We start from the raw sequence: 21,861 nt of genomic DNA on the forward strand, positions 1-21,861 counted from the left end.
GGAAGTTCTTGCTGTCTTCAACTCCAGTTTTATCTCTAAAATTACTCATTCTCCACAAACACATAAAAAAAAACTCCACACTTTTAAAGTCAGTTAAAAAGCTTTGCTTTATTGCTGATTTAATGCATGAATTTACATACATAGTACACACTTAATGTTATTTTAATCACATAAAATGTTAATTAAGGTGACAGTTGAATCAAATTAAGACAGTGACAATCATATGCCAGACATAAAGTTCATTATTTTTCTTAAAATACATCTTATATGTTAAAGTTACAATTAGTACCATAAGCAGTGGAAGGAAGACGTTACGTTTAAGTAGGTGTTGTTAAAAAAGGAACGACGATTCGCTAAATTAAGGTCAGCGCTGATGGTTGGTATAGAAAACCTGTTTCAAAACAAGTTCGGACACTTGTGGGATTTCCAAATTGGAGCAAATAGTGCAGATACTAAAACCCATTAAAACTTTGGGTCTAAAGTTTAGGTCTAAAGTTTGAATGGAAATAAAATCTAACTGTTCAAATTAGGTTTCTGTGCTGCCAGCATTTGATTCTCACAGACAGAAAAGTTTGTCTTTTATTTGTTCCAATAAAAACAATAATTCTTAACCGGAAAGATCGAAATTACTCTTTCTGGAGAAGGAAAAAAATGGTGTATTTTTCTTCCATTTAAAACAGTGTCCCAACCTCTTTGAATACAGGGTTACCAAAAAAAAAAAAAAATCAAAAAGGCACATTCATACCACGGCCTTAAAAGGCATCATTCAGGCAAAAGGTTTTTACAGTGACAGAGATCAGGACTGGAATGTGACAGAGCAAATGGAAAGTTGGAAATAAATGAGTAGAGCTATCATTTATTGAGAGAGCTCTTGTGGCTTTACTCTTCAGGTTTTTCCCAAGTTCCCTCCAGGAATGTGTAAAGCCTTTACTTTTAACACATCATGTGTCAAAACAAACTATTCCTGTTATTTTTTCTTTTGTTAAACTTCTTTTAATCATAAGGTTGATTTGCAGTGCTCTAAAAAAGTATTCACATCCTTGAAGCTTTTTCACCTTTTTTTTTTTACGTTTCAACCAGAAACGTCAAAGGATTTCATTTGATAAAGCAACACACAGCAGCATATTTGTGGAGTGAGAAAAAAACAAAAAAACATTAATTGTTTAAATTTTTTCCTATTTGTTTTACAAATAAAAATCTGAAAAAGTGAATCAAGCACTTCTATTTGGTCAGAGTTAATATGGGAGTCCGGAAAGGAAACCGGAGGCCAGCAAGTTTGAGACGGGGGAGGAGGTTTACCTTTCAGCCTAAACAACCAGAGCTACAATGAAATCTGAACCAAAGGCCTCCATCCAATCTGAATAAGTTTGAATAAGTTTGCAAAGAGGAATGGACAAAACGTTAGTCTCTAAAGACGTGCAGCTCCAAATTGAGTAGAAGACGGTTAAACAAAGCTTTGACTCAGTGGAGAAGAAAACTGCTGGATGTAAGACTCTTCAGATTTTTATTTGTGAGCGTTTGGAAAATCCTGTATTCTTCAACTACCTCGTCAAAAAAAATCCCAATAAAAATATGGTTGTATTGTTACAAAATAATGCATATAAACAAATTTTTTATATATATATATACTTCATGATCTAGTGGATGTTACCTTTTAGGGCTTATGTGCAGGTAGCATTCAAAAATGCTTTCATGCATACAAAACTACTAAGATAATGTGCATGCCGTCACAGAGCTTGCTTTGGCTCAGCCTAAACTCCGGTTGAAAGAATGTGCCCATAAATTCTCAACACCACTGACAAACGAAACAGAAACGGCCATCGTTTGGCACTGTGCGTCAAATAGAGTAAACCAACAAATCAACAGCTCTGTGATCAGGAAACAAAAACTCATTAACAACTAAATACACGGAAACATCAATGCATGCAAGTAGGATGCTCTCTGAACACAAGACAGAACAATGTTAGTTCATTATATATTATAAGTTCTCTATATATATGTCTTATCCTGAAATAATTAGATCTACTCCTAAGGTGCTATTAATAAGTTACATTCAGCATAAGTAAAATAATTCCTCCGTTTTGCAGTAGTTTAGAAAATAAAATAGATATCTCTGTTTATCCCAGGGCAACGTTTCGCTGAGTAGCAGACATCTTTATTAGTACCTGTAGAAGTAAAGAAAGTGTTAATGGATTTCTTTGTTGGTATTATAATAAAGCGTAATCATGGGAAATCACAAACTGACCCCAACCTGTAATAATTTGGCTTAAACGGGCCGTTCTTGTTCAGCCCCATGTACTTAGCCTGCTCATCGGACAGCTCTGTCAGGTGGGCATCAAAGTTGGGCAGGTGCAAACTGGCCACGTACTCATCTTGGAAAAGAGACAGAGAGTAATTCATTATAGATAAAGAGGGCATCATCCTCAGCTCCAGTAAATAAATGCTGTAAACCCTTCGGGGAGTCATAAGGTGGCAGCAGGGAGCAGGATGTAGGCAAACTCCTACCCATTTTCTTGGGCAGAAGATAAACGTCTTGTTTGTATCGTCCTTCTGGAGCGTTGTACAGCTCAATCAAGGCGAGAGCCTACAGACAACACAGGGCCAACAGCAGAGGTAAGACTTTTACAGCGACACTTGCAAACATTGTACTGCAATATAGCCGACCTGAGTAGTAGCAGTGATGGACAACACGAACGTAGGCACTGTAGAACAGCTCAGATTTAAAAGACGACCCTGAGGAGAACCGGAACGCACACAGAGCCTTTATCATACGTTCAAGTAAACAAACTAAATAAAATAGAAGTAGAGTCTGACGTATGTCAAGAACAGTGAGGTTTTACTGTGGACTTGTCCTGCGACTTTACCTCTGCCAGCACAATGACCCTTTTCCCATCTGGCCAGATGATGTGGTCGACCTGAGAGCGAACCCTCTCCCAGGTCAGCTCGGGGCTGCGTAGGCTCGCCTGAAGAGCACAATGGAAAATACACGCACACAAAAAATAATAATTAAGAAGGGAATAATTAAAAGTCATCTGCAACCAAACATGAGTTTGACTGTGCTGGTTTTCTATCACATGTGGATGAAAAGATGAGCGTTCACCCTGTTTAGAATGGTGGTAATATGACGTAAAATCACATGAAAATCAAAGCCTTGGCCTTTCTGGGGGAACAAAGAAATGTAACCATTTGATCATTTACCCATCAGTGTCTATTCAGTACCGAATCAGATCAGATAACAGATCAAATATATAATAACAGGTATCAGGATGATATTCTACTCCCGGTACCCGATGATGGTCTCCTGTCTGATTTTCTTCACTCCACGCTACACAAGTTGAGGTGTGGGCGATATTCACGTGCGCAGCTGATTCCGTGCACATTATTTTGTTGATTGACTCTGGGTTTTTCGCTTCGCATCTACGGCTTTTTAAGCTTTCACTTTGATGTTCACAGTGGGAAATGGAGAGAAGCCGCATCAGCTCCTTAGAGGCTCACTGTGTCTGTAACACGATGTTCCCTGCTTCCCTCAAGCATGAAAAGACACTGTGCAGCAGAGGGCGCTGTGCTGAGGGCATTCTCAGTAATGGCCTTCTAATTGTACAACTCTAAAAACAATGTATGTATGTATGTTTTTTGTCTGTATAAAATTAACTGCAATCATCATGGATTATATTACAAGCTAAATTATTAACAATGGGACGTAAACAGAGAGTAAAACAAACCGCTCTGGTCTGCTTCTGCTGAAACATTTTCAGCAGAATCAGGACTGTAGCTATAATTTTGAATCAGATATATATTATGAAACAAATCTATTTCATGTAATGTGTTGCAGGAACATTACAGTAACTTTCTTAACCAAACTGAGAAAGGTTGACCTGAGAAAACTCTGGATGGGATAAAATATCTGCAGCTTTCAGTCATAAATAGAACAACCTCAAAAAATAGCTGTGTAAATAAGTATTTTTAATGTATTCAGTGAACATGGCATTAATTTTATTATGCTTAATGAAGCAGCAGACCATGACTTGGTGTTGGCCGATGCCTGCTCTTAAATTATTCAAATCAAGTAACAGTTTGTCACTCAGGTAGTAAAAAGGAAAGATAGAAATATTGGGCTGAGAAACTAAGCCAGTTAAAAGGTCATATTCCAAATTCCTCACCTTTAATAATAGATGGAGCTTAACCTCTTTACCTCTAATCACCCTAATTTCTAAATCAGGAGCTTTATAACTGTGATAAATTCCAGCGAGGAATAAAACATGAAGGCATATTTGCAAAGCTCACAGGATTATAAGAACAAAGAACATAATAGGGGTTTTCCCCCCATGAAAGTGTGTGAATGCCTGCCAACTTTGCTTAAAACAGGCGTTTTTTTTTTGTTGTTTTTTTTATGGGAACTTTCCATAAATAAATAATAGAAAAACAATGAAATTACCACATCGATCTCTGTATTGGAATGTCCCATATTGCAGACAATGCAGCCATTTTTCATTCGGTCAAGATGCTCCCTGGAAACAACGTTCTTGTTCCCTGCAAATAAACAAACGGAAACCGGTGACCTCTGAAGAAAATCCCTGAATTCAAATGGGAATGATATTTAAAACGAGACACATAATTTGCACATGGCCAACGCTGTGGCCATTAAAGCAGAAGTAACGCCTGTCACTGCGTGGGGCTCCGTACCAGTGCAAGTTATCACCACGTCCATCTGCCGGATGACCTCGCTCAGCTTGACCACTCGAAATCCGTCCATACTGTGCGGACACACAAAGCAGATCTCAGTATTTTGTTTACGCAAGAGAGGAAAGTGAGCGGATTAAAAGACGACATAATAATGCACCGGTTAGCATCGCAGCTAATTCAGTGCACAAGCACAGAAATTCTAGTGGCGCACATTTATTGATGGAGGAGGGCCGATCGGTAATGTGCAGTGACTCACCATGCCTGCAGAGCACAGATGGGGTCAATCTCTGTGATGCACACAATGGCGCCGAGGGCTTTGAGAGCAGTGCAGCAGCCTTTTCCCACCTACAGATCACAAAGCAGTGGAATAAAAAGGTCAGCTGCACCAGTGGAAATTCAATCATTTCAAGTAAAAGCTTTTGTCCCTTGTTTGTTTTGTGTTTTTTTTTTTTAAATATAGGAATGACTCACCTCCCCATAACCACACACAACCACTTGTTTGCCTCCAAACATTATGTCCGTGGTCCTTTTCAAGCTATCAGAGAAAAAGTAAAAATAATCATTCAGGACCATCTTTAATTTATTATTTTACATCATTTAAAGAAAAAAAAAAACAAAAAAAAACGGAAGCAGTAAATTAAAGACGATGTCAAAAGAAACATTGCTCTTTTGTCTCCACTATCGGACATTAAAACAGACTAAATGTTTCCTGTTTTAGGTCGGTTATAGTTCTAAAAAATATTTCTATTTACTAAATGTCATAATAATGTGAGAAGATCTTTCCTAGTTTCTTTAAAATCTACACACATATTTCATATTGGGAAAAGAACAACATGTGGAAACATTGAAGAAACATCTACAGCCTGGCATTGACAAGGTCAATGTTTTGAGATGTTTGTCAAAAAGCTCTGACCGTACTCTCATTGAGTGTTTTTGGGCAGAAATAAAAAGATGTGTATGATAAAAGTGTGAAACCTGTCAATTTTAGTAAATAAAAACAAATATATTATTATTCTTGCAAATTATATTATTCTTGCACTTAAAACGGATTTTATTTTGGTAATCCGAACATCTTTTAACAGGAAAAAGATTAGTCTGATTAATGTTAGACAGTGTGAAAAAAGCCCACGGGTCTTTTTATACGACCTACTGTAAATATTTAAAATGTTCTAATCTTGCTCACCCATCCAGAATAGATTCGCGGCAGCAGTAGAGGTTGTCAAACTTCTGCTTCGTAACCGAGTCGTTCACATTCATCGCAGGGACGCACAGCTTACCCGCCTTAGACAGCTGATACAATCTGAAAAGACACAGCAGGAAGTGCGTTTAGGCCAATCGGGTCACATGACACCTTTGCTCATATCCAACGAAAGCGAGACGCCCGTCTTTATGACACTGAGCTTTCTGGAGCCTCTGGCTAACTGAGTCTATGGAAGCGTATATTTTGGCTGCGTCATGTTTCTCCAATTCCCCGAAGTTATATAAGGGCAAAGTCCTCTTAAGCCCACAGTGGCATGTATCAATACCAACATGACCTATACGACACCCTTGCTTATTGTTGCTGTTGACACAATAGTCAGGATATTTATAAGCAAATGCATTCAGGTAAAGCCCAACTTTTCCAGGAAAACAGAGAACAAATCGGAAAAGAGAAGCAGAGACAGGCTTGAAATGAAAACAATCAAACTGTCTCACCTGTGAACGCCAGTGACGCTCTCCTCCACGATCCCTCGGACCTTCTTGAACACGCTGGGATACTTCTTGTAAACCCAGTGGGTCAAATCTCCACCATCGTCCAAGATCTTTCATTTGAACCAAAGAGGAGATCGGTTAACTGCGTCAAAGCTTTAGGAAGGCCCCAGAGAGCGAGAGGTGTTAAAAGTCATGATGCAACTGCACTCATAATACCATATTGGCCTGCCAGCCGTCGCTGTTGACACAGCGATCGATGCACCACCAGAAGTCGTCCTCTGATTCACCTTTCCATGCAAACACAGGTACACCTGCAGGAAGCAGCACACACACACACGACGGGCAAAGACGGAAGCCCATTAGGGGGGGATTATTACATGATAACAAACACAAGCATGAAACGGTTAACTTTCAAGGTCACTGAGAGTTCATTCAGACTTACAACTAAGATGACGTAAAACCTAATCTACTTCTATCCGTTAAAATGCAGGTCGCTACAATAACAGGATTTTATTTTAGCCTGGAATACAAATTTGATAGCTGGTGCAAACCCACACACTGTATTTACTCATGCTGTTCTTCTATACAAAGGTTCTGAGGCAAAACTTAAAGTACAAAATAAAACAACAAACAATCAAATTAGATTGAAGAATCTAAAATTAATTTTTGTCTGTTTTGTAGCTCCAGTCAAAGTTAAAGAAAATGTTTCTATCTGGATGCTTTCGATACATTCAATTACCGATGCTTATTACTGGTCTACTGACTGTGATTATATGAAAAATACTCTCTCTCTAACAACGCATAGATAATATTCACAGTGAAAAAGAGATTGTGTTGCTCCTGCAGGTTTGCTAAAGAAAAAAACAAAAAGGTTTTCTTATGTTTTTTGTCCCTATTATTCATACGCTTTGTAAAATTCAGATGATGTATGATGTTGCTGTTCAGGACAGTAAATCTCGACTTCATGTTACCAAAGTGTTGAGTGATTCATTTCAGAAAGCGTCATGCTTTAAACCAGTAGATTACATAGAAAAAGCCCCACGAGCTTCTAGAGGGGACGAATCTCACCAGTTTCAGCGAGAGCAGCGGCCACCTCGTTCTGAGTGGAGTAGATGTTACAGGCAGTCCAGCGGCACTGGGCCCCGAGGGCCACCAGAGTTTCAATCAGGACCTAGGAGGGGATGACGGATTGCACACACGTGTAAAAAACGTTAGAAGACGTGAGCTGTAACAGAACATCAGCTGGACCCGCAGAGAACAGGACGAGAGGACAGAACCTACGGCTGTCTGAGCAGTGATATGGGTGCAGCCCACTATCTTGGCCCCGGCCAGGGGCTTCTCCCCCTGGGCTCTCTTCCTCAGTGAGATCAGGGCAGACATGTCTGTAAAGCAAAAATATATAAAACTTAAAAGCTATGAACATTTGTTTCTCACTTGAAAACTAATTTTGTATGTTTTTTTTCAATGAAAAAAAAAATAAAAATAAAAAAATCAGCTAAGGGAGTCTCTCTGATAAGTGTAGATCTATGGATTGGACATAACATATAATTTGGAAAATAAAAATGAAAATTGACCATCTACAAATTATATATTTTAACTTTTATATCTTAGGTGTTCAAGTAAGGAATAAGTAAATGAAACATTATTTTAAATGCTGGAAATGTTTAAAGATGGAGTCAAATTCTGTATTTTCCAACATGCTTGGGGAACCCCTGAGATAAACACTGGTGTGATGATTGGTATAAAAATGCTACATGAATCAGAGCATATAAGCTATGTTTGTACTTTTAATAAAGAAAAGATAAGAGTCTGAGTTTGATTGGAACGAGTGAATCATTAACAGCATTTTTTTTTTAAATAAAAAAGTAATAATAATCTCTTCCTACAAGATGGTTATAAAAAGAACGGCAGGAATATGACAAACTACAAGAACAACAGCAACATACCATCTATAGCCCTGCAGATTTAAAGCCTAATAAACACTTGTCAGGCGTTCACATATTTCCCTTGAACAATGTAAACAGCTAGAAGCACAGCAGACAGAAGAGAGAGACTACAGCATCTTTGAGCGCTGAAAGTAATAGGACATACGAAACGATAAAAAACAAACTGATCTGTAATAATGTTTTCAGAATGACATCAGTACTGAATAAGACAGGGTCTTAACCGTTGTGAAATTAGAAAGTCGTGTAGTGGTAGTAAGCAGTTGTTGTTTTTTTTTGTTTTTTTTTTGGCAAATATTCAGGAATAAGAAACTGCTTTCTTTGTTTGGTTCTTTGTTCTTAGGAGTTTTAAAAAGCAGTCTACTATGCACACTGCCTAACAGCAAAACGATTTTGTCTCCTTTCACTGCAGAGCAGAAAAAAAGCTGCAAACTCAAAACTACACTAATCAGGAAACTACTGTTTGGGTTTCAGCTTCTGCAAAGAAAAATCTTTATTATCTTCTACGTAGCTGTTACATCCGTGTGGGCACCTTGCTCTGCTATTTCAATTTCCCGCCGTCCGAATTCAGCCTGTTTGATGTTCTTCACACAGAAGTTGGTGCTGCCGTGGCTGTTGACCTGGGCTTTGTCCCGGGGGGAGGTTTCATCATCGGAGCTGTCGGTGTAGGAAGCAGCTGGAAAACGAAGAACACAAAAGCTCACTTTTGTGTTAAAACACACGAGCGGAGGCAATAATGAAATCTATACTTCACATCTATTGTAAGAAAGAAAGGACCTCTGTGTGCACTTCCTGTGTGTGTGTGTGCGTGTGTGTGTGTGTGTGTGTGTGTGTGTGTGTGTGTGTGTGTGTGTGTGGACCTGTGTATATTAACAGCGCCTTGTAAAAGTATTCACACCCTCTGAGCTTTTTTTTTTTTTCACATTTTGTCACATTCCAGTCATAAAATTTTAACTTGTTTAATTGGGATTTTATGTGATGAATCAATGCAAAGTAGAGTAGAATTGTGAAATAAGAGGATAATCACAAATGGTTTAAGCATTTTTTATAAGAGTTGAAAACAGTGGTGTTAATTTATACTCAGCCCACCTGGATCAGTACTTTGTAGAACCAGATTTACCTACAGTTTTAGCAGAAAGTCTTTCAGTGGAAGGATCAGCTTTGAAAAGTCCAGAGACTTTTCTTGCTAATTCTTATTTACAATATAGCTCCAACTCAGTCAGAATGGATGTTAATAACATCTGTTGGTAACACTTTATTTGAAGGGGGTGAATAAGACTGACATGACACCGTCATAAACATGACATAACACCTGTCATGAACATGAAAAAGCCTTCATGAATATTTATGACTGTTGTCATAAAGCATCATTCGGTAAATTATGACACTTTTAATACAAAGTTGACATTATTCAAAATGTCTTTGTTATGACAACTTGACATTAACCAAGAAATCATTACTGTTTAAACTTTACCTTTAATAACATAAAGTTACCTGATTTTTTAAAGTACAATCAGTAATACTTTTATAACAAATTTATATCAGTAATGATTTCCTGGTTAATGTCAAGTTGTCATAACAAAGACATTTTGAATAATGTCAACTTTGTATTAAAAGTGTCATAATTTACCGAATGACGCTTTATGACAACAGTCATAAATATTCATGAAGGCTTTTTCATGTTCATGACAGGTGTTATGTCATGTTTATGACAGTGTCATGACAGTCTTATTCAACCCCCTTCAAATAAAGTGTTACCCATCTGTTTTTAAAATATGTCCACAAACTCACTAATAGGTCTGACTTTGGCTGAGCCAATTTTACACATCAATATGTTTTTGAACAAAACTATTCCATTGTAGTTCTCAGTCTGTTTTAAGGTTGTTTTTCTGCCGATAAGGTTAACCTCTGCCCTGTTGTCGATTCTTCCTGGTCTCCTGCAGAGTATTTAGCTCCATCCACCTTCCAATCAGCTCTGACCATATTCCCAGTAGCTGCTAAAGAAAACCATTCCCACAGCATGACGCAGCCCCCACCAAGTTTCACAGTGAGAAATAGCACTTTTATTTTTCCTTCACACAGGTAGCTTTGATTAAAGACAAAAAGTTACATTTGGACTCGTCTAACCAAACACCTTCCTCAACAAGTTAGCTCTGGTTTATATATACCTCACTCAACCCAAAACAGTTCCTGAGAAACTGAAATTATGCTATATAAATAAAATCACCTTAACTTACCTGAAGTCTTCACATGGCATATAGTACATGGTTTTATTTTACCAAATCCATTAGCCTAACATCATAAACTGAAGTCTGTTTTTCGACCTACCATCAGTTTCCCTTACTTTGTAACTACCTTGTGTTTCTCCATCACCTAAAGTCCAGACAAAAGATTGAAATTTGTGGCTTCTATGTGAAACATGTGAAAAAGCTGAAGGGGTTTAACGTTTTCAACTCAATGTACAGTAGGAAGCAGAGTGTTGCTTTAACGGATGTAACGTGTAAGTCTGTCAAAATAATATGTGATATGCATGTGTGTTAATAAAAACACGAATGCCCATTATGAAACCTTGGGGTCCACAGTACCTGAGCTGTAGCTGTCTGTGGAGGACTGTGAGATGGAGCGTGAGAGCGAGCGGCGACCCGCCTTGGTCGGAAACTTGCTGAACTCCTGCTTGTCCTCTGCATTCGCAAACTGGATCTGAAAAACAGTCAGTCAGATGCAACACTGAAATCACACGCAGACAGGGACAGAAAGCATCATCGCAACACATTAGCAGTGTAGATGCTCGGTAACATGCTTACGTAACTGCTTGTATTTGAACTCATTTTGCTGTTTCAGCCTCAAAACTGTCCTTTGAAAAAAAGAAAAAGGTTGAAATCAGCTCATTTTTGCAAAACGCAGGTGGATCAGGAGGAAGAAAGCTGCTGCTTATTTTTAGACGCGCTCCGCTGCTCTGTGATTTATGCTTTGTTCAGATACACAGGCTGGAGTTGTTGTCGGGGGCTATTTGTTTTTCATCATGCTAACCGAAGCCTTCAAAGCGCCACAGATCAAAGCCCTGGAAACACATGAATCAGAACAGCGAAAGCTTGATTAGCGTATGTTGTACCCCTGCTTTTCATAAAAGTCGTAACTGTTTGAGAATCTGGTCTTTGGTTCCAGCATCAAAACACATTTTTCAAGCTTATGAGCTTTAAGACAGATGTAAAGAAATATTCTGTTACATCACAGTCCCACACGTAATGCTGTTCCTCAGCACTTTACAGCAACACAAGGTCTCCAGGGTCGTTTCATTTTGCACATTTTGTGTTTCGCATAATTGGTGATAGAAAAAAAAATACAAGCTTGGACCAGTCCTCTCAGAAACTAGAGATGCACACTGGAGTCACCCGATCTGCAACTTGATTGACCCTTATCGGTGATCAGCTGGTCAGAAAGCTGAAGATCCAATCTTCATCTTTTTTTTTCCTGATCTGTGAGCTTCACACAAGATGTCGGTAACAAACAAAGCAATGCAGAAATCAAAATTAAAGCATTAATTTCAATTAGTTAATTAAGGAAAGAAAATCTCGTTAAAAAAATTTATAGTTGCATGATTCAGGAGCGTATGAAGTACGAAACTTCATACCACATTTATCAGTGGTTACCAAACCACTGATAAAAAGGAACAATCTGGACAAATCACTACTGCAGAATTACACACTGATCTCCAACCTCCCATTCATCAGCAAAGTTACTGAAAAAGCTGTTTAAACAATTAAATAGCTTCCTAACAACAACCAACCGCTTTGACTCCTTCCAGTCTGGTTTTTGTGCTCACCACAGCACAGAGACTGGCCTAGTCAAAGTATTCAATGAATGATATCCACATAAATACAGACTGTGGGAGAACCACAGTGCTGGTTCTGTTGGACCTCAGTGCAGATTTTGACACTGTTGACCACAACATTCTACTGAATCGACTGGAGAGATGGGTCGGACTCTCTGGTCCAATGCTCAACTGGTTTGAATCTTACATAAAGAACAGGGATTTCGTTGTTTCACTTGGAAACTTCTAATCAAAGAGGTCATAGGTCACATGTGGGGTACCCCAAGGTTCAATCCTAGGACCCCTTCTTTTCAATATTTATATGCTCCCGCTAGCTCAGGTTATAACAGGAAATAAGATCAGCTACCATAATTACACAGATGATACACAGCTCTACATTACGATGTCACCAGGTGACTCTGAACCATCCAATCACTGAACAGATGCTTAGAACAGATAAATGTATGGATGGGCCAAAAGTTTCTCCAGCTGAACAGAAACAAAACTAAAGTTATTATTTTTATACCGAAAGAAGAGGAGCGAACTAGAATCAGTGCAGTGCAAAGTCGGCCTTCAATCACCTAAAGAATATCTCCAGGATTAGAGGACTTGTGTCTCAACGAGATCTAGAGAAACTCATCCATGTGTTCATCTTTGGTCGCATTGATTACTGCAGCAGCGTCTTCACAGGTCTGTCCAACAATAGCTGCAGCTAATCCAGAACGCTGCTGCTCGTGTTCTCACTAAAACCAGGAAGATAGAGCACAGTTTTAATGTCACTACACTGGCTCCCTGTAGCTCAGAGAACAGACTTTAAAATACTGTTAGTTTATAAATTACTGAACGGCTTAGCACCACAATACATTAAAGATCTGCTATTGTTGTACCAACCTTCCAGACCCCTCAGGTCTTCTGGTTCTGCTAGTTTGGTTCAGAACCAGAACCAAACTAGGAAAAGCAGCATTCAGCTTCTATGCATCACAAATTTGGAACAAACTTCCAGAAAGCTGTAAAACAGCTGAAACAGAGTGCCTTTAAATCTCGACTAAAAACCCACCTGTTTAGAGCTGTATATGAAACATAATCAATTACGAATTTAATGATGGCATTTGACTTAATGTAATGTTTTGATTGTTGATTCTATGTTCCATGAATTTGTGTTTTTGTTTGTTATGATGTAAAGCACTTTGAAATGCCTTGCTGCTGAAATGTGCTCTACAAATAAAATTTGATTGATTGATTATCACACTTTCATGTTGTGTCCGTCTGTCTGTCAGACAGCACTGTGTAAAGTCATAACACTGTACAGTGTCATGCAATCATGGCTGATCCCCTTGCAGACACACAGACAAAATGCAGAACATTTTTCCTGTAAGTCCTCTCTAAATCGCGATCATTTGACTTCTCTGTCTTGGTGGTGTTGCAATGCTGCTTTAAGTCAGTCATCGATTTCCTACACACAGTTCACACCGCTCCCCTTTTGAGACAGTTCGTGAAAATGCTGTCAGCCTCCCTCGACCTCTTATTTTCAATGTCCATAACTTGTGTTTGGAGTGCAAACTGTTGAGCAGGCCGCTGGAGTTGACAAAACACACAAGGAAGATGAATAGGTGGGCCACACAGCTACTAGAACAAAATCCCCGAGCAACATGCACTGCAGCACATACACTGGCCAAGAAGCATGACAGGACAGCTCAGCCTTGATAGAAATTGCTAAGGAGTAACAACTCAAAGACTTACATAAATACAACTTTTAGCCTTAAAATGTCTCTCTCTTTCTTACTGTTTATTCAATGTCGCGTGCTGTTCTTATTTTTTCTTTATGTAAGGCACCTTGAAATGCCTTGCTGCTGAAATATGCTATACAAATAAAATTTGATTGATTGATTGACTGATTGATTGATTGATTGATTAGCCAAAAAGCTAAGAGAAGCATCATGTGGCTCAGTTTTCAGGAAGTGACCTCACAGTTGGATGGAAGGAGTTTGTTCTCCTACAAAATACCGAAGAGATAACACAAAACATAGTAGTTTCAGTCTCTTAACTTCTTGACCTTATGATCCCTTGTCCCAATGTTCATCACACCTCGACTTCAGCAGTCTACCATGCAACTGAAGAGAAACTCAAGAAGCTTGGGAGTCTGGGTGAGCAGAGCAGATCTCTGCATGGCTCTGTTTTCACAATCAAGACTGTGGCCTTTCTCACACGCTTGGAAAACAGTACATTGAGTTTTCCTCTGGATCGTTTCATGTCGATTCAGCACACACTTTGCATTTTCCTTTCCCAACTGGTAAACATTTAAATAAGATCGTACTCCTGGTTTCGACGTACGGTAATGTAAATGATGGTTACTGGTTTTGCTACCTGAGATAACATCACAAAGCCTTTGTAGTTCAATGTAAAACAGTGCTGCGTAGGATACCGTAACCCGTCTCAAGTCACAAGTCATCCAAACTGATCTCTGCCTGGGAATTCCAATATCTAGAAGGATAGGTTTCCTGTGAAGCATTACAAGCAACTCACCTGTTCTCTCCCATGTCCATGCTTGTGGGCCATAGCTGCCGGTCACTGTCTACTGTGCTCTTCAGCTTTCTAGTCTACCTCTCTGAGTCCTGTGTGTGTGTGTGTGTGCGCGATGGTACCAGGTGTCCCTGATGCTATTATCCCAGAACACTCCCAGGCAGCTCAGGGGGAGGTTCCCACCTATTACCGTAATTTCTAAATGGCCAACTTTGGCTAAAACAGGCCAGGACGTAAAAAGAGACGTCAATTTCAAACAAGCCTCTCCCTCTTTCTCTCTCTCACCGTTTGCTCCACATTGTCCTTGACAACTCGCTGCTGAAGGCTTCAGTTTTTATTTTATGGGGATTTTTTTTTTTTTTAAGTGCAGCTAGAGCATTGTACGAACCAGAGTTATGACGACACCACCACGCAAACAAGTACAAAAACACATTTGCTGGAGCTCGTATTTTCAGCTTGAGTTCCTAATTTGCAGCACTAAATGTACTGGGATTGGCAGGAGGAATTAAACCTGTTCTCCATTAGCCTTCTGCTGCATCATTAGGCATCTCTTTAGACCCATCCTGCAGCTAAAAATACCCTTTCTCTCTCAGATAACAGGCCAGGTCAAAGACTTAAGCCGTAGAGTGTTACAGTCGGTCAGTGGTGTAAAGGCTCAGTGTGGCCCCCGACATAAGGCAACCAAAACTACTTAACCAGACACCGCCACCACGGCTCTATGGCACCATCTAACTGTAATCCACACACATCCTCGCCGCCAATTGCTCACAGCCGCTGCATTCAACAAGTCAAACACAGCCAGCGCAGCGGGTAAAACAGAGCACACGGCAAGGCGAGTTTCAAGTGAAGTATAATACTGAAGTCAGCACACTCCTCCTGGAATGCAAAGGCTGCTGTTTAAATCAATGCATGCATGACCGATTACACCGTGTTGTGAAAAAAAACACACTGCGAACTAATCCTGCCTTCCTCACAGACTATGTGACCTTGAGCTGAAACTATAAGTTCTCCTGATTAAGATAGTGCACAGCCTTATTTCATGAATAAACACCTGCAGTACAGCCACACTGATTTAAAGGGGCGGTCCAGATTTTTTTCTCTGTTCTGTTAAGATGCTATATTCAATCATTAACTTGCGGTAAATAACTCTCTTGGGGTCTTTACTTTAATACTTTAATTAAACCAGGATTCTTTTCTTCTTCTTTTTTTTTTAGGTAACAGGGCATCAGAGGAAGTCTAAGTTAGAGGTTGGCCATGTTAAACCTAACATCCCAAAATATGCTTAACGCATTTCATGTTGCAGAATGTTGCAGAAACAATCGGTCCCCTTCTGTGTGAGTCACTGTGCATGAATGAACCTCAAAGAAATGTTTTGAAGTTCAAGTTATTTTATCATCAAAGTGAAAATGACAGTAAGAGTTACCTACGTCAGGTTGGGTACTGACTTCACTTCGAAGAAAATCTAACATTTCCATATGAATGTTTTAATTTGATAAAAGATGTAGTAAAATGAACTAAATATCTTGAAAGTAAGGGGAACAGTGAAAAACAAGACTTGTGAGAATGAGTTGTAACTAACTTGAGTTTAAAAAAAATAATCAGAACCGAGACAGAGGGTCTAAGTTTATTTTGTTTGGTATCTTCACGTCATCTAGTTTCCACTGTGAGATACTCACACTTGGTACGGAGTGTGAATATCACCCCAGGAGAGGGTGATACACTCCTGTGGCAAATGTGTAATCACTTGCATGAAGGCTTTACTGGACTGAAAATGATGAATGTGGGACAGTCTTTAGAGGATCCGAAAGCTTTCATGTTGAACTTTTGTTTTGCAGTCCTCCCCCTTGTCCACCTTATCTCATTACAGCATTAACTTTGATTCCTCATCATTTCAGAGCATAATCCGTTCTGCCTTACCCAGACCTCTCCGTCTTGCACTGTGGAAAAAGATTCAAAATGCAAAACATAGACTATTGAGAACTATTTGGGGGAGACAGTAGATAATCTCACAATAATACAGGACATTGATCGAATCTATCAAAAGCTGAGGAACTTAATATGACTATAGTCAAAAGGAGAAGAAAGCAAACTGTTTACTTCTATTTGCTGAGCTATAAACTGTAGAAAAAAGTTAGTCCTAAACCCCAGAGATGCTCCATCAACATTAAATAGTTGATGTATTCTTAACCAAGGTTTAGAGTTGAAAAAGATTTTCATATTATCTTGACCATTTTAGAGTGCCAGAATGTTTAGGCTCTGAGCTGATATTTGAATTTCTAACCTAACCCATATTTTCCAATCCAAATGTTTTTAGACATCTAGTGATGTTTAAATTCCCTTCAATATCAAATATATACAAGTGAATATTACTAAATACATTCCTGCTATAATAGGATTTTATGTTGACATAGCAAGGCGCTGTGTCTGTTATATCATATTAACACCCAGTTGAGCTTTTCCACATTTTGACACATAATTAACCACAAAGGTCAATGTATTATGTGGGGCTTGTTCGTGGTAGACCAAGACAAAGTGCAGTGGAAGGAAAACTGGCACATGCTCTTTTCAAGTCTTCCAAATACAGAACAATTTTTTATTAATATCTTTGAAAAACCACATGCGCTTTGCCTTGCACTTCATAATTCCTCCCTTATTTGTGTTGGTCTGTCACCTAAAACCCTAACAAATCCCTTTTAGGGTTTGTGGTTTTACCATGACAAAACGTGGAGAAGATCAATAGTGCGAATAAGTTTACAAGGCACTGTAAATATGTTATAACCAAAACTTCAAAGTGAGCACGCAGCAGTCCACACCTCCACAGGGATCAGATACAAAATGATGATGCAGGAACAAATTCGATGTGAGTAAGTCCCGTTACAGGGGGCAAGGGAGGCGTATTGCATAACTGTTTTGTATTGAAAAAAAAAAAGGAGGATGCAGAGGTTTGCTGTTCTTTGACTCACCCACTCATCCAGTCAAATGTGTAGAATTGATCGTAATTTATTCACCACACTTTTTTCAGACCGTCAAAGTCAATGCGGAGTAAACCAAAATAGCAACAAAGTTTGTCTTCTCACAATGATTTGCAGAAGTCGTTTTTACTAATTATGCATAAGATGCAAACAGGTGTCTGAGTCAGACACTGGACGCTCAGTTTTATTCATAACAAAACGTTGTTTTCATAAAGCTGATGCACATTCCGATCATTCAATATGTTTGGAAACAGGCCCCCCGGAGGCAGCTCACAGTCCACACAATATTGCCTGTCAGACAGGAAGGGGGTCTAAACTAATATTTTAAAGTCTCTGAGCCCCGCTGCTGGGAACGCAGATATGGCTATCTTTTGTAATTTTTTTAATGTAATTTGGTTCATATTATGAGTATACAACTTGGTATGAGACAGGCTGTCTTTACAAAAGCTAAATCGCAAACACAGACACACAGTAGATGTAGGACACAAACAAAGATTTAACATTCAAGTTGATTATTTAGCAAAAATAAAGTGAGTATAATATCTATGTTTCCATGACATTGGAAATATGTGGAAACAACCTTCTTTTAATCTGCAGAAATTACATATCGTTCTTACACGTTTATGTGTTTCTACACAGTAACTTTGACTCATTTAAAGCTTTTCCTGTGTTTGTTGCAAAAGTAAAGCAGATTGTGAGGCGAAATCTGCAATGAGCCATTTTTTTTTATATAGGATAACGAATCGTCACCAGTGTGGATTCAAATCTATGACTAATTTTACGCAAACAATATGTAATCAAACATTTGAAGGCTAGGGTTAGCTCTGTATTTGGATGCTGGCACATTAAAACTAATAAAGAACTTTCATGTGATTTATATCCCATTTGGTAGATATTGTTGAGTTGCAAGAATATAAAGAACAAACAAAAAACAGTCATTGTTTTGTGAAGATTTACCTATCTAATACATATACAATTAAATACAAATTATGTAGCTAAGCATCTGTTTTTATACAATGGATTTTTAAAACTTAAAGTATACTTAGTTTCAGGTTGTGCAACAAAATTTAACATCTGCATTTAAGATGAATATGTAAAAAAACATAGACATCGCTGATCTAAAGTTTCCTATTTTCCACAAGAATACAACTTAAGGAATATAAAACAATGACAGAGTGAAAGGTTATCCTGCTGTGAGAATCTCAGCCTTCTAACAACTACTGTAAAACCATTTTACCAAGTGTTGTATATTTATTTCAGGATGTTATATTTTCAGGGAACAAAATACAAAAAGAACGGCTATTTCTGGAGGTAAAAAAAACAAACATCTCCTCCTCTAAATGTGAGCCGGTTCTCAGAAACACGGTCCTCGACCTGCAACCAGCAGTGGATAAACACTCGGATTTATCCAGTGCTGGGAACCAGCAGTGGATGTGTAATATGAACATCCAACTAGAGAAGGTCTTTTTTGTTTTGTGCCGTTGTAATGCAGCCAAGACATTCAAAGTCTTTTCCCTCAGGTGCACAGTGTGCAGTAAACACACTCTTATCAAGCTGCTCCAAAAACTGACGATGCCCACCCACATGAGAAGCCTGAGCTAAGTCACAGCTGACCGGGTCAACAGTGACAGAGTTCAACAGTTAGATTGGTTGGACTGGTTAACAGAGCTGGATGCACTATTCCACTTTTTCCTGGCCAACTTGATATCCAGTTTTCTTTACCAAGTCCCAATTTGACTTAAATTTGACATTTTATTTCTAAGAGCTATCAGACATCAAAGGAAAAATATGTACATGAGTTTCTTTTGTAGAAGGGGTAATTTTGAGCTAAAAATAAAGAAATAAGATTATCTTCATTGATGCATCAAAGCACAGTAATATATTTCAAATTAAACGTAAAAAAAAAATGCATCAAAGTACATTATCGAGCAGAGGGTGTGGGGTATCTTATTTTGGATACATTTAATGAAGAGAAGATGGAAAAAGGGCTTTCCAGTGTCTGATCAATGTTTAACAAACCATGCATTTTTCTCCCACTTTACCAAGGACTGAAATCAAGGATTTAAAAATCATCTTTTTGCTCTTTAGTGTTTTCTAAACATTCAATGTATATATTTTATCAATACTGCATGGGAACATAAAGAAAAATCAAAATCAGGTTTGTTTTTTTCCAAGTATATATTCTAATATATTTTAATTTTGAAACAACTCAGATTGTTTGAAGGACTTAAAGCTTATTTTAAAAAGTGGTTTGTAGAAGAAGTAGCTTTTAATCCAATCGAAAATTTAAACAAGAATACCCTGTAATAAGACTGCGTTCCTAACCTCTATTGGATTTTTATTAAATTCAAAGAAATGCATCAAAGTACGTGCTCTTGGTTAGAGTGAAAATAGAGGCGGCTGTAAGTCTTGCATCACATAATAAACAGAGTTTATTTTCTTTTATAATATCTGACCTGCCAGTCACTGAGCAGAGCCGTTCAAGGGAAAGTTGGCTGATTCTGATTCTTGCTGGATTGATTGATGCTTATCTTTTTACAATTTTAACATCCACATTCCTGCACCTCTAAGAAAAGCTGCATAACCACAGGTTATGCGGGGTTGGATGTTTTCTCACAGAAAATCCTCTATGGCATTAACTACCACATACTTAGTGTGGAAGCTCCCCCCACATGGAGCTTACTAAGGCCTTACATGTAAGCTTTAAGGTTTAGTTCCCTAAACAAAGAATATTTACATTTACACTGTATAGAAACAGTATAAGAATACCCAAAGCTTAAAATGACATGTCACATCAGTATTACAACAGAAGTTGTAATTCTTCTACGACTTGTCATACTAAGTGAAATGGGTACAAATATATATGTCCCACTGAAACTACTAACCCGACTGAATTCCGACTACCCTGCTTTTTAATACTAACTGTACTAAATATTAAAGAATGTGGCTTTGCAGCGCATTCACTACGGTTTCTTCCCCCATACTGTCCAGCAGTAGCCTACTTGACTGCAGCACAGTTCTCCGCACCAACGCGAACGTGTCCTCCTCACATGTGACCGGCTGTTCTTTGCCCAATGGCAGCAAGTGATGGCGGGCATCACGTTTCTTACCTTCTTCACCGACTTCAGCGTCGGGACTGCGGTGAACGCCGCGGAGGGCATCTCTCCGACGTTCATGTTCACATCGCTGCTGTTCTTGCTGACGGTCAATGCGGAGTATTTTTCCGCGACGTTTTCGGTCTCTTTGACATATTTGGTGGCCTGCTTGACCTCCGTTTTGCTGTCCACTGCCGAGTCTGTCATCGCATCTAAGTGATACTAAAAGAAGGAGGAGATGAGGGGGGAGAAAAAGAGAACCCGGTTGTCTGTGGAGTTTAAACTAACGTTAGCTCGGTCCGTCGCCTTCTTTGCTCTTTGGTGTGTGGTTTAAAAATGACCGAACAGATCCTGTAATTTATATAAGTAAGAAGTAGGCGCTTAGGGCAAGTTTTCTGGCTTCTTCAATTCCCTAGAAGCGCTGCGGAGGCAGTTGCTGGTCCTGCGTTGTGCTGTCAACCTCAGACAGAAGCATCTCTGATGGGAGGGGGCGGTAGGCTCAGCCTGTCACCTGAGGAAGTAGGCTGTGTTCAGGCGGTGATAGTAAACACAGCGCTCCAACCGGAGGACAGGATTCAGAACAGAAAGACGGGAAATTGTATTCGTAAAGAGTTTTATAGTATTTACTTCCTACTTGTATAACTCGTCGTCAGTTTGCATAAAGTAAACCTTAGTCCCTAAAGCCTGTTTGACCGTTGCCAAGGAGGCTGAGAACAAGTCCCGCCTTCTTTGCTATGATTGGTTGACTCTGAGATCCATTTAGACAATCCACCGCTTCTGATTTGCTGCACTTATTGAGTTTAAAGGGTCCTGAACAGGGATAGACTGAGAAAAAAAAACACATTTTTAAATAGTTTCAGCCTGTTTTAAATATTAATATAATGAATTGGGCAGGGTCGTCGGAGAGAGAATACTCGAGTACATAGAAAATATTCGAGATACTATGTACTGTTATGTATCAGTTTGCATGTTGAATGAAAACCAATAATAATAATAATAATAAAAAAGTAAACATATTTTTATAAAGGCTTAAAGAGCATTGTTTTGTGCCTTAAGACCTTAGGTGTAGCTCCAAATTAAGCAAACGTAGGGATCTCACTCCACCCTATATGACAACATCCTAATTAAACTAAAGAAAACCTGGC

General features: G+C 38.8%; 1 protein-coding gene across 5 annotated transcripts; it reads right to left on the reverse strand.

The window, feature by feature from the left end:
* Nucleotides 1-89: 89 nt before the first annotated feature.
* ahcyl1 (adenosylhomocysteinase like 1) lies at nt 90-21,261 on the reverse strand. Of its 5 annotated transcripts, XM_088007051.1 has the most exons (19): nt 14,653-15,432; nt 12,711-12,872; nt 11,123-11,167; nt 10,904-11,018; nt 8,851-8,994; nt 7,657-7,757; nt 7,444-7,546; nt 6,592-6,686; nt 6,379-6,485; nt 5,867-5,983; nt 5,155-5,218; nt 4,940-5,028; nt 4,684-4,754; nt 4,436-4,530; nt 2,865-2,963; nt 2,665-2,733; nt 2,506-2,584; nt 2,252-2,372; nt 90-2,165 (listed from the first exon to the last, which is right to left on the reverse strand). In XM_088007051.1, the coding sequence occupies exons 3-19, from the start codon at nt 11,144-11,146 to the stop codon at nt 2,159-2,161; spliced, it is 1,500 nt and encodes a 499-aa protein (XP_087863177.1). In that variant the 5' UTR covers nt 11,147-11,167; nt 12,711-12,872; nt 14,653-15,432; the 3' UTR covers nt 90-2,158. The 5 variants fall into 5 exon arrangements, with proteins under 5 accessions (XP_087863177.1, XP_014843818.1, XP_087863176.1 ...); XM_014988332.2 differs by lacking the exons at nt 11,123-11,167; nt 12,711-12,872; nt 14,653-15,432 and adding exons at nt 20,732-20,938; nt 21,005-21,261; XM_088007050.1 differs by lacking the exon at nt 12,711-12,872.
* Between the last annotated feature and the right edge of the window lie 600 nt (nt 21,262-21,861).

This window comes from Poecilia mexicana, unplaced genomic scaffold, assembly GCF_051168715.1.
Source record: "Poecilia mexicana isolate PSO_F unplaced genomic scaffold, ASM5116871v1 scaffold_7, whole genome shotgun sequence".
Taxonomy (NCBI): Eukaryota; Metazoa; Chordata; class Actinopteri; order Cyprinodontiformes; family Poeciliidae; genus Poecilia; species Poecilia mexicana.